The sequence below is a fragment of the Nuphar pumila genome, chromosome 11, assembly GCF_984573655.1.
Source record: "Nuphar pumila chromosome 11, dmNupPumi1.hap1.1, whole genome shotgun sequence".
In the NCBI taxonomy this organism is placed as follows: domain Eukaryota; kingdom Viridiplantae; phylum Streptophyta; class Magnoliopsida; order Nymphaeales; family Nymphaeaceae; genus Nuphar; species Nuphar pumila.
Window position 1 is genome coordinate 6,702,085 of NC_143259.1, and position 12,143 is coordinate 6,714,227.

General features: G+C 41.5%; 1 protein-coding gene across 1 annotated transcript; it reads right to left on the bottom strand.

Moving 5' to 3' along the window:
* Positions 1-1,372: 1,372 nt before the first annotated feature.
* Positions 1,373-5,395, bottom strand: LOC149821778 (putative kinase-like protein TMKL1). The gene is made up of 2 exons (XM_089981032.1): positions 3,910-5,395; positions 1,373-2,485 (listed from the first exon to the last, which is right to left on the bottom strand). Exons 1-2 carry the CDS (start codon positions 5,249-5,251, stop codon positions 1,845-1,847), a joined length of 1,983 nt encoding a protein of 660 aa, XP_089837158.1. The 5' UTR covers positions 5,252-5,395; the 3' UTR covers positions 1,373-1,844.
* Positions 5,396-12,143: the final 6,748 nt, after the last annotated feature.

The following is a 12,143-nucleotide window of genomic DNA, read 5'->3' on the forward strand; positions in this document are numbered from 1 at the left end:
GAATTGTTACGAATACTCATCATCTTCGTAACCCCTAACCCTTTATATAATGGAGGAATTGGGCAGTTACGTGAATGTGGTCTCTCCACATTCACGTAACTCTCACTCACTATCTCCATTACTCAGCCACTTACGTGACCCACTAAGAGGGTGTCAAACCGGGTCAGACTGTGGGTTGGACCCGTAACCCATAATGTCCAACAACGATGACATGGTAGTCGATTGCCTTAGTGTGAGAGGTGATTGAGAAAAACATGAGAAGTGCAGGTTTGATTGTATTGTAGAAGCAAAATTGCAATTCATCATTTTGCACCTGATTTTTACCTAGATGAGCAAGTGTCTGCTTTTAAAAGAGCACCTTAGTATGCGCCTTCAAGCCAATTCAGATCTTGACATCACCATGGTTGTCCTCCAAATTTTGGAGAAATTCCTACATTGAGTATGAAGAAAAGATAGTAGTATGCAACACTTAGAACATGCCCTATTATCGCTACACCCGCCCAGGTTGCCCAATTGGCAGCAGGCCTGGGGAAGGTGTTGATCCCTTCATCTCAGGTTTGACACCCATTGGGTGTGTGGGTGCCTTTAACTGGTGAGCTCCGCAAGTGCTTCAGTGTGGGTGACCTTACTCAGAGTTTACCGTGTAGAGAGGGGCATGCCTTTTAAGTGATCCTGTTCTCAGTGAGGGTTCATCGTCGTAAAAGGAAAAGAAAGAAAAAGAAAAAAAGAACATATTCACTGTATTCCCAGAGAGAGGTATGTTAAGATCATTGATCGTGTATTCTTGGTCCAATTGAGATGATGGCTACCGCATCACATTATGTAATCGCCTAGGAGGAATGAGAATTGGAATAAACGGTTCAATTCAAACTCTTGCAGTAGAAATGGTCTATCACGCAACTTATCTGAAAAGTACACTCGAATAATGGGCTCCAAGTCACATGGGACCCACTAAAATAATCCAGACATGAGCCATTGGTCTTTCCAACTTACCTATGGAACCCACAAAATCTGGGCCATGCATCAAGAATTTTGCTTGGAACTGTCCAAACCTAGTATGACCTACCAACCGACTACACAAATTTGCTGCCTTTTCCAAGGACCAACTCATACTTCTATGGTCCCATAACCTTACCAAAATAATAAAAGTATTCTTCAGAATTGGCTTTGGAAGAAAAAGGTGGGGGTAGTTTCTATTTGTCTATGCAGTTTTCCAGGTTACACTGAACCAGTTGAATAGGCTGACTGGATTGCTTTTCTACTCTTTTTCTCTTTTTTCATCTCCTGTGTTCTTAGAAAAGGACTGAAGACTTTCTTAATCACACTTTAGACTCTCTTTATTAAAGGCTAAAGAGAAACAAAGCAGTAGGAATATCCCCCAGAGTGGTCTTTATAAGAATTTGTTAAAAGGGGAAAGCAGAAAGCAAGGATGTTTCTTAGCACATGCTAGCATTGGTCCTACCATGGCACCCTCTCCACTCTCTATTTTCTGTAGCTCAAGTATAACCAAATGTAAAGCAAATAGATGTAATAAAATAATAGCAGGATCACTGATTATAACTCTGCTCTGTTCCAATATTGCTTGACAAAATATTAAAAGGAAGAAGGGGAACACATGAAATTGTATTGCCATGAACATGAATTGCACCCTTCTTGATTGGAAAAGATAGTCTTGTCTTCGTCATGCCAGAACAGATCACACATGCAAAGATTGAGGGCTCCCTACTTTTTCTGCTTTTTTGAAATAAAATAGCAGGTGCTTCTATTTCCATGATCATAGAAGAGTCCTTATCATGGACCCCATGGAAGCAAGAAACCAAATGTGGTTGCAGAAGCAGAAATGCTCAGAAGGGCGTCCCCAGATCACTTCTTGTATCAGTTGGGCTATACAATGCAGATCTATTCCTTGGCCTGTTCTCTTCCAACTGCTTCACCACTTCACCTATATCAGGTCTCACAGAAGCAACAGGAGCACAGCAGCCCATTGCAAGCTTCAGTGCCTGAACCAGACCATCCTCCATTGGACTCCTTATCCCTCTCAGTACCTCGACATCAAATACCTCCATTGTGTTCTCTTCCAAAACTGCAATTTTCACTATTGCTGGCAGGTCTATGAAGTCCCCTGTTCTTGCATCTTTACCAGGCTTCTTCCCCAAAAGAATTTCCAGCAGAAGTATCCCAAAGCTGTAAATGTCTGTTCTTGTATTGCACTTGTTCATCTTCTGCAACTCTGGTGCTTTATAACCTTCGGTTTTCATGGCAGCGATCATCTCCTCTGTCACAGCAGGCACCATTAACTTATCTAATCCGAATTCTGTGAAGCGAGAAACATAGAATTCGTCGACCATGATGTTCTTTGATTTCAGATTTCCATGGATAAGTGGTGTTTCTAGGCCAGTGTGGAGATGAGCAAGTCCTCTGGCTATTCCTAATGCGATCTTGTGTCGTCGTACCCAATTCAACATAGGCTTCCCTGGTCTAGTTTCTGCATCGCAAAAATTTAAATTAAATGAAAACTATTAAAAATCAACGCAAGACACTTTTTCTGTCTAACCTAAAATTTCTCTGGCATTATTGTTACAATAAAGGAGAAAAGAAATCTATACTTTTTTTTATAGACAAGCTGGGGTTAGGAAGACCCCTACCAGTTATACAACCATACCATTGGGATTCAAACTTTCAACGTCCCAATACAAGGTGACATGCACTAGCTGCTCCTACCAGACAAGCGGAGCCTCTGTTGGTGAAAAGAAATCTATACTTCATTCGAAGGAGAGAGAGAGAGAGAGAGATTTGAAGCGGGATACAAGATTATATTTCACTTTACAAGCTATACTTCACGCTCAAACATATAGAAGGGAATTTTTACCTAAGATATGGCTACCTTTTCTGATGCTTTTTTGTTGAAGCAAGTACATACTAAAATTAATACATGAATGGTGCCAGCAGCTAAAGTTTGCAAGGAAAATATTCTGCAGAATAAAACTAAAACAGAAGTTCACTAAAGATAGAAACATATGAATTCTCTCCGAAAACAAAAACAGAAGACTAAAAATTCTACAAAAGACAACCAAGGACTATCTTAATGATAAATCGCCCGGTATCCATGATTTACAAAAAAAAAAAGAAAAAGAAAAAACTTCGAACTGCCGAACTACAAAAAATGAAACGCATTAATGAAACTCAACAAAAAATTCCAGACTTCAACTTGGTTTTTCCAAATCACACCCGACATTCTGGTAGCTAGTGAAAGAATGGAATATTGCATTCATTGTGGCAGCCGCCAAAGGAATGCCTAGAGAAAACAGCAATGGAAACCCACAAAAATGCATTTGAAGAACTCAGAAGCAACTGGTCTCCAGGGATCCAACTCACATAAGTAGAACAAGAAAAAGAAAAGGTCGTTCAATTCAAATATGTAGAAATAAATATACACAGCTAAACAAATAGTTTCATTTTGAAGTTGCACTTCACAAGAAGCGGCCATAGTTAATGCAGAAAGTATAATAAATGTAACATTAAGATAGCTCACTCCCAAAATCAGAGTATCAGACTCATTGGTTTAATATATTTGCAGAGGGTATATGCCTCTAATTATATGCAACTTCCTACAACAGGGAAAAGACAGTCAGGCACTAAAATTATAAGAAACGGTAATCCTCTCACATAATAAGATATCAAAGAGGAGTTTTAATTTAACCTTTTGTTAGGTAGGCTTACAGAAATGGAATTTATAGAACCAATGGCAAGGTTGGCATTAAAAATTATGTAAAAAATCCTTCCATACACTGATACACAGTAACACCATCTAGCAGATACTTAAACATGCATCTAATAGTTATCGAACAGAACCTCAAGAATTGGGAAAGAACAAAACACCAAGCATCAAAGACGAAGTCTGCCACATACCATGAAGGAGATCATGCAGCGTCTTGTGGGGTAGGTAATCATAGACAAGCAGCTTCTCTCCCCTCTCCCCCTCATAAAAGGCCCTCAGAGGCACCAGATTCTCGTGGCGAACGCGGCCCATTTCCCTCACCAGCGGCAGGCACCACTCCCTCTCTCTGCAACTCCCTTCTCTCAGCAACCTCAGAGAGATGACGCCACCATCCCCAAGCTTGGCCTTGTAGGCCGTCCCGTAGCCTGTCTTCGCGATCACCTGACCGGTGGCGTTCAGTATCTCCTCGGAGGTGAGGTGCTCGCCGCCCTGGAACAGCACCAACTTGCCCTCCCCACCGCCCCACTCCTCCTCCGCCTCTTCCTCTTCGTCCCCCATTTTCTTCTTCCTCCTCCTTTGCAACAATGCGATCGAGACCGAGCCGAGGACCACCAACCCAGCCATCAAAGCGATCACCATTCCGGCGATCCCCCCTGGTGACAGGCCGGACTTCCCTCCCAGACGAGACGGATTCCCGGCGAATGCCGCCTCGCCGAACCGAGCCAGCAAGCCGCCCGGCACGGTGCCGCTGAAGTTGTTGTGGGAGAGGTTCAGAGCGACGAGGCTCGGCATCCCCAGCAGCGACTCCGGCACCGGGCCGGAGAAGAGGTTGTTCCCCAGATCGAGCTCTTTCAGAGCGGCGAATCCCGCGAGGAAGTCCGGGAACTCGCCGTCGAACCGGTTGTTCCTGAGCCTAAGAGTCCGAAGACTTGGGCAGGAGACGTTGGGGAGGGCGGGGCGGGGGAGCGGGCCGGAGAGCCGGTTGTCGTCGAGGCTCAGGGAGCCGATCCGGTCGCAGAGGTTCCAGATTGAGGGCGGGAGCGGGCCGGAGAGGGCGTTCCCGGCGAGGTCGACGTCTGAGAGCGCGGGACTGTTGCCGAGCTCGAGAGGGATGCCGCCGGAGAGGGAATTGACGCCGAGGAAGAGCGAGCGGAGGGAGGAGAGCTCGCCGAGCTCGCGGGGGAGCTCGCCAGAGAGGCCAGCGGCCGGGAGCTGGAGGGAGAGGAGTTGCAGTGATGGGTCCCGAAGGAGGGAAGAGTTTCGGCTCGTGGGTGTGGTGTAATTGGGGTTCTGGCTCTCGCAGTCGAGGGTGGTGCCGTTCTGGAAGCCCCATTTGAGGCCTCTCCATTGGCAGAGAGGGATGGTGGTGTTCCATGAGGCCAGTAGGAAGTTCTCAGACAGACCCCCAAGAACAGGCTTGATTTTCTCTATGAGGAGAAGGACGTCTGGTGAGAGTGGCTGTGAGAAGGAAGGAGAAGGAATGAAGAAGAAGAAGAGGAGGACGAGGAGGGAAGAAAGGGAGACACAAGCCATTGCTTTTCTGAGCACAGAAAGGAGGAGCGAGAAAGAAAGAGAGTTTGGGAAGCAGAGCAGGGGAAGTCTGGTGATATAAAAGCAGGCAGATTTTTTTTCAATTAGTTTATTCAAATGAGGTGTTTTTAGTGAAAGACAGGAAGGATCCTAAGCTTTAATGAATGACTATCTTGACCACATATCCTTTCTTTTCCTTTTTGCAGATTTTGATGCTGTGTGTCTGTCAGTGATTGGGGTTTTAGTTGGGTCATGTGGGTTTAGGGGAGTTGGAGTGGCTTGAATTGTTCAGACCCATCTTGGCTGGTTTCATGCTTGTTACTACTACTGTTTATCTCAGACTATGTATGAGAGAGCTGCATAAGCAGGTGGCTATAAGCCTTTACAGTTTGTTTCAAACTTTGCTCCTCCCCTTCTATTTATCTAAACAAAGAAAATACAACCTTGGACCGTTTATGATTCAGCCAAACACCACATTGGTCAGAATTGTTCTCTCGCTTTCCATGTTTGACTAGGTGGGCAGAGCAATGCTGTTTGAGTTGTTTGACTGTGACTACTTTGAAAGTGGCTTTGTGACCCATTTAACTACGTAACTTTCATGCCTAATTTACAAAAAACTGCCTTACATGTCACCTATTTACAAAACAAGAGTAGAACAATGTTGGGTCTATTACATTCCACCACTACCTTTATTTGAACGAGTTTCAAATAAGGGTGTCAACGGGTTGGGTTTGGTTCCGACACAGGTGGAACCAGACTTGGACCCATTTTTTGGGTATAGTATAGGGTCTGAACCCAGGTTTAAGCGGGTCTATTATAAAAAAAAAATACCCAAATCCGATAAGAACTACATAAACCATACCCAATACAATCATATTTTTTATCATTTTTATATTGAAAAATTGCGGGTCTTAATCGAAACTCAGGTTGGGTCTGAGTCTGGTATAAAATTTTGTAAACTATACCTGGGTCCATGTATTAAGACCTTCGAGTCCAAACCCAGGTCTTAATCGGGTCTTATTATTTATCATCATACCGAGACCCTATAGCAAAGAAGGAAGCTAAAAAAGTAGTTCGGAACACGAGGGATAAGGTATATAAGGAGGTTTATGACAAGTTGGATACCAAAGAGGGTGAAAAGGATATTTATAGGATTGCAAAAATGAGAGATAGGAAATCGAGGGATCTGGGTATGGTTAGATGTATCAAAGATGAAACGCAAAGGGTTTTAGTCAAAGATGAGGAGATTAAGGAGAGATGAAAAGATTATTTTGATAAGCTATTTAATGAAAGTCATACTCAGGATCTTGGAGACTTTTTCATTCTTTTTCATTAGATGAATTGTGACTTCATGCGCAAGATTCAAAAGAAAGAAATTGCAAAGGCTTTGAAGAAAATGAAATCAAGAAGGGCAGTTGGCCCAGATGGTATACCTATCGAAGCTTGGAAATGCTTGGGAGAGAAAGGTTTAGAATGGTTGACAAATCTTTTTAACAAGATTTGACGGACAAATAAGATGCCTAATGAGTGGAGGAAGAGTACTTTGGTGCCTCTATATAAGAATAAGGGTGATATACAAGATTGCACAAACTATCGTGGTATAAAACTCATGAGTCATACTATGAAACTTTGGGAGAGGGTGATTGAGTCTAGGTTGAGGAAGGTTGTCATGATATCGAAGAATCAATTTGGTTTTATGCCTGGAAGATCTACTATGGAAGTTATACATCTTCTTAGACAACTTATTGAGAGAAATAAAGAGAGGAACAAAGATTTGCATATGGTTTTTATTGATTTGGAGAAGGCTTACGATAGAGTACCTAGAGACGTTCTCTGGTGGACAATGATGAAGAAAGGTGTTTCTCTCAAGTACATTAGTATAATTAAAGATATGTATGAAGGAGTAGTAACCAATGTCCGCACTTGTGGAGGGGTGACAACCAATTTTCCTATAACGGTTGGGTTACATCAAGGATCTGCTTTAAGCCCTTTCCTATTTGCTATAGTGATGGATGAGCTTACGAGATCAATTCAAGAAAATGTGTCGTGGTGTATGTTGTTTGCTGATGATATTGTTTTGATTGATGAGTCTAGAGCTGGGGTTAATGCTAAGTTAGAATTATGGAGACAGACATTGGAAGCAAGAGGTTTTAAGTTGAGTAAGAGTAAGACAGAATACATGGAATGTCGATTTAGTAAGCAACGAAATAGAGATGGGAGTGTAGTGAAGCTTGGTGAGCAAGAAATACCGGTGGATGATTCTTTCAAATATTTGGGATCTATCATTCAAAAGTATGGAGAAATTGATGGAGATGTAAATCATAGGATAAAGGTTGGGTGGATGAAATGGAAGAGTGCAACTGGAGTGTTGTGCGATCGTAGAATGCCATTGCGGTTGAAGGGAAAGTTTTATAGGACGACTATTAGGCCCGCTTTACTATATGGTACGGAATGTTGGGTTGCTAAGAGACATCATATTCAAAAAATGAGTGTAGCTGAGATGCGTATGCTGAGATGGATGTGTGGAAATACAATAAAAGATAAGATTCGGAACGAGGAGATACGTAAGAAGGTAGGCGTTGCACCCATTGAAAATAAGATGAGAGAGAATCGTTTACGGTGGTTTGGACATATTCGACGAAGGCCTAATGATGCTCCAGTTAGAAGGATGGAGAAATGGGAAAATATATTAGTTAAAAGAGGTCGGGGTAGGCCTAGGAAGACATGGATGGAGGTGATAGGAAAGGATATGAATGCTTTGAACCTCACCGAGGACATGGCATTGGATAGAAATGAATGGAGGAGAAGGATTCATGTGGAAGACCCAGAATGATTTTCTTTGTTGGTTCATATCGCCGACCCCAATTGTTTTGGGATGAAGGCGTAGTTGTTGTTGTTGTTGTTTGTTGTTGTTACCGAGACCCTATAAGGTTTAGCGGGCGTGTGCAAAAGGTGTTGTCCCAGGTTCAATTCCCACCGATGTGCAGGTGTCTTTCACTGGTCGGCACCAGAAAGACTTGGGTGTCGATGACCCCACTGCTTGGAAACTTCGTCATCCTAAAAAAAGAAAAAAAATACCCCCTTTGGAGTTTAAAGTAACTCTTTCTTGCATCTATAAAACAGTATCATAAGCAAGGTTGTTAAATGCGATGAGGCGAAGCGAGGCGTTGAGCCTGCGCTTCACCTCTGAGACGTACGCCTCAAGTGCTGAGGCGTACGCCTCTCACAACGTGAGACTCTCAAGCAAGGTTGTAAATGTGATGAGGCGAAGCGAGGTGTTGAGCCTGCGCTTCGCCTAGGTACTGAGGCGTACGCCTCTCACAACACTGATCATAAGAGGCAAGCTGGGGTTAGGCAAACCCCTACCAGTTAAACAACTATACCATTGGGTTTTGAACCTGCAACGTCCCAAGACAAGGTGCTGCTTCTACAAAAGACAAGCCGAGTCCCCCATTCTTCTTCTGTTATACAAAACAACAATAAGGATATTTTAGTCACTTTCTTTTAAGTCCGAGCACGTTTCTGAGACGTGAATTATAAAAGCAGCCGTTTAAATGTAATTATTAAAATATTTGACGGCTTTTCGTAAATTACTTTTTAAAATTGAAAAATGTTTAGGGACGAAGCGCAGTGATCTTTGAAGCACGCCTGCCCCATTGTAAATACCGAAGTCAGCCAAAGAGAAAAAACAAGCTTGGCTTTAAAGAAACCAAACAATAAATAACAAAGTTGTTGGCCATAGACAAGGAAAGTACTCCCTCACTTAAAGGCCTTCAACACGAGATAAACAGTTAGTCAGAATCTGGATACGGGCCAAGACAGCTTGAGATTTCGAACCAGGACTAGGGTTAGGCACTAAACACTTAACCCATATGAGTTGCCAGACCCAGATCGATCTAATGTAGAATAGATATGGATCTAGATCCACTAAGATAAGATCTATCTCTGACTGACAGGTGCAAAAATCGATGGTTGTGCATTTGCACATCATTCAAGGTTTGCTTCCTAATGCATTTTTCCCAAATGACAAATTTAGTTCATTGGGTTTTGTTTATGGTTCCATCTGGATCTTCTCACGTCAGAACAAAATTTTCATAAATGAAGGTTCTCACATGAATGAAAACTTCAGGCAATTTTTTCTTTATGAAATTTTTTGCAGCTTTAAAAAATGCTCACTGTGGTAGGCTTCCCATTGCCAATTCATTGAATTTGGTTTTGTGGTAGATCTAGATTTGGGGCATTCATTATGGGCGGCATGTTTGGAAGCGAGAAAGATGTAAGAAAGTGATAGAAAATAGGAAATCTGTATGGATTCTCCAACAGCTCCAAAAGAAAGACTTCTCTGCTGAGAGAGTTTTTCTAAAAAGTAAATAGAAAATATTTCTCTATGGGGGTGGAGTAATGTTTCCTACCAAAAGAATTTATTTTTACACTCCCCACCACCCATCTCATCATATTCTCACCACCACCACCATCATTCATCTCACCACCCTCCTCCTCTATCATTTTTTCACTATATTTTTCTCATGCTAAACATACAAGAAAAAAACTTTCTTTTGGAAAACTTATCATATAAAAAACTTTAGCAAAACTTTTGTTTTCTAAGAGAGTTTTTCTCTCTTCCAAACGTGTCCTATATGTGCACTCTTGCAACGGTGGTACGATTGATTTGGGTATGTATCATCCCTCGGTTCATTCATAGGATGAACAGCCTCCCAAACACATGGTTTTGAAATTAATTTCAGCTGTTCATTCTTTTAAGATCTAGATCTCATCATCTAGAGCATCAAATGTCTAAAAAAAACCTTGGGGGATCTAAGATAAGAAGAATTCATCTTTGTTGTTTTAGAAATCGTTCATCTCAGGGATGAACAGTGGCATAGGCAGCACTGACAGATTATCGTCTGACCTAATACTCGCTCTATTGATTCCATTTGCATCACGGCACCATAAAACACAGTAGAAAGTTCTCCAACAAGTAACAACTTGCAGAAGTGATGTAGACCATTGATTTGGTTGTGAGAGGCAATCCTTCACTTCACTTGTTGCTGTCATCTTCATCTTCATCTTCACCTTCAAGTTTTGAGTGGTAGAGCAAAAGAGACAGTTGGACCACTTTGAAAAATGAGGTGCATGTTTTTAATTATGAGGTGAGAGTGGTCTTTCACACGTCTCATGTCTCTTGGTGGGATAATGCCCTCACATGAACACCCCCACAGGGCGCAGCCACAAATATTCTTACTTGCCCAATTCTTACACGGAACATCCATTATTACAAATTCCTCTCTCTCTCTCTCTCTCTCTCTCTCTCTCTCTAAAATGGAATAGACCAACTTAAAAATCATGCTAGAATATCTAAGCCCAGAAAATAATCAATTTATGTATTTCAATTTCTAACCTTATTTCTACAGCCACCATATGGACCATACCAAAGCATAAGACTCAAAAGATATTTTTGTTAATTACTCAGGGTTTTTTTTTCAGAATTTATAACCCGAAGAAACCAGCATGAAAACCTGATCACGCTGGCTCAGCCTGCCATACCTACGGTCATCTTGCCTACAGCGTAAAACTCTGAGGCTGAGATCCCTGCCCCGGGGGCTTATGCTACGCATTGGCTTGTTCAGAGAGACGACGCCTATGGAAATTGAACCTTGACTGCCTGTCTAGCAGCCAAGGCCCCATCCCATTGCACCAACATCCCTTGAAGCAATTACTTGGGGGTTTGTTTTAGGTTTTTTTAGGTTCTTAGATATGTTCAAACTAAAAAACCATGTGGCTGCAGCATAGTGCGCGGGCACACACAGATGGGTTTATCTAACTTTAAACCAAGTACAATAATGCTAGCAGCATTCAATTCATTGAAACGGTGAAAATACCTTTCAAAGCAATGACATTTTGTAAAATATATAATTAATGTGTTAGATTTACCATTTGGTGGCTAGATCTACACAAACAAGAGTGTTTACCACCCTATATATGTATCATGGTAAAAAAACTACCTTATATATATATATATATAGAGAGAGAGAGAGAGAGAGAGTCATTAGAACATGAGAACTAATGTGTGAACCATGACTTTTATGGAATTTTTGTTCTTCTCTTGAATCTAACCTTACCGTGCTTGGTTTTATAAGAACAATCATCCAATTTTGATGCATAAGTGAGATTTTTTTAAGGCTTTAAAATCAATAGCTCATAATCTTCATAAATATTCAAGCATTAAAAAATTATATTTTATCATCAAAAATACATTATTCAATGGTTGATTCCTAGCAAATTCACCATGCCAAGCACATCCACATGGTTGGATTTGCAACTTGGAAATGCCCATATTTTTAGTTCTCATATCTTAGTTTTTATAGTCTAGTGATTATATTTACAAAGAGAGAGAGAGAGAGAGAGAGAGAGAGAGAGAGAGAGAGTTTTCAACAAAAGGCCAACCTATACCTTCGTTTAACGTAGACAGCCGTTCGGCGTCTGCCGCCTTAGAGTCGTTATGATAATCAAGTCGTGGGTCCGACAGGTCCACCCAAATGACAAATATTTTATCATGACTAACCCATGTCTCCATCTCAGTTGCCATACCTAACAAGGAATGAATGGATGGTGCAAATTTGAAAATAAAAAAAAAAGAAAAGGATAAAAGAAAAGGACAAGTCCTAATAAAGATGACTATTGAGAATACTTTCTCATCCTCTTCCCTGTCATGCATTGTGTTTCACATGTTTTTGCATCAATAAGATAGCTTGGAACTATCCCCATGCTTCATCTATTCATTATAAAGGCTTACAGGAAACGGCCTAATTTATCAGTCATTCAATAAAAATGCCCAAGCTAGCATTATTACATTCAACTGCCTATTTTTTTTCTCAATGTATTGCAAATACCTGCT

Bases quoted from the DNA above. Each gene is read 5' to 3' on its own strand.
- LOC149821778 (XM_089981032.1), bottom strand. From the start codon at position 5,251: ATGGCTTGTGTCTCCCTTTCTTCCCTCCTCGTCCTCCTCTTCTTCTTC. The intron at 2,486-3,909 runs GTATGTGGCAGA...TTTGCGATGCAG, and splicing joins GCTGCATGATCTCCTTCATG to AAACTAGACCAGGGAAGCCT.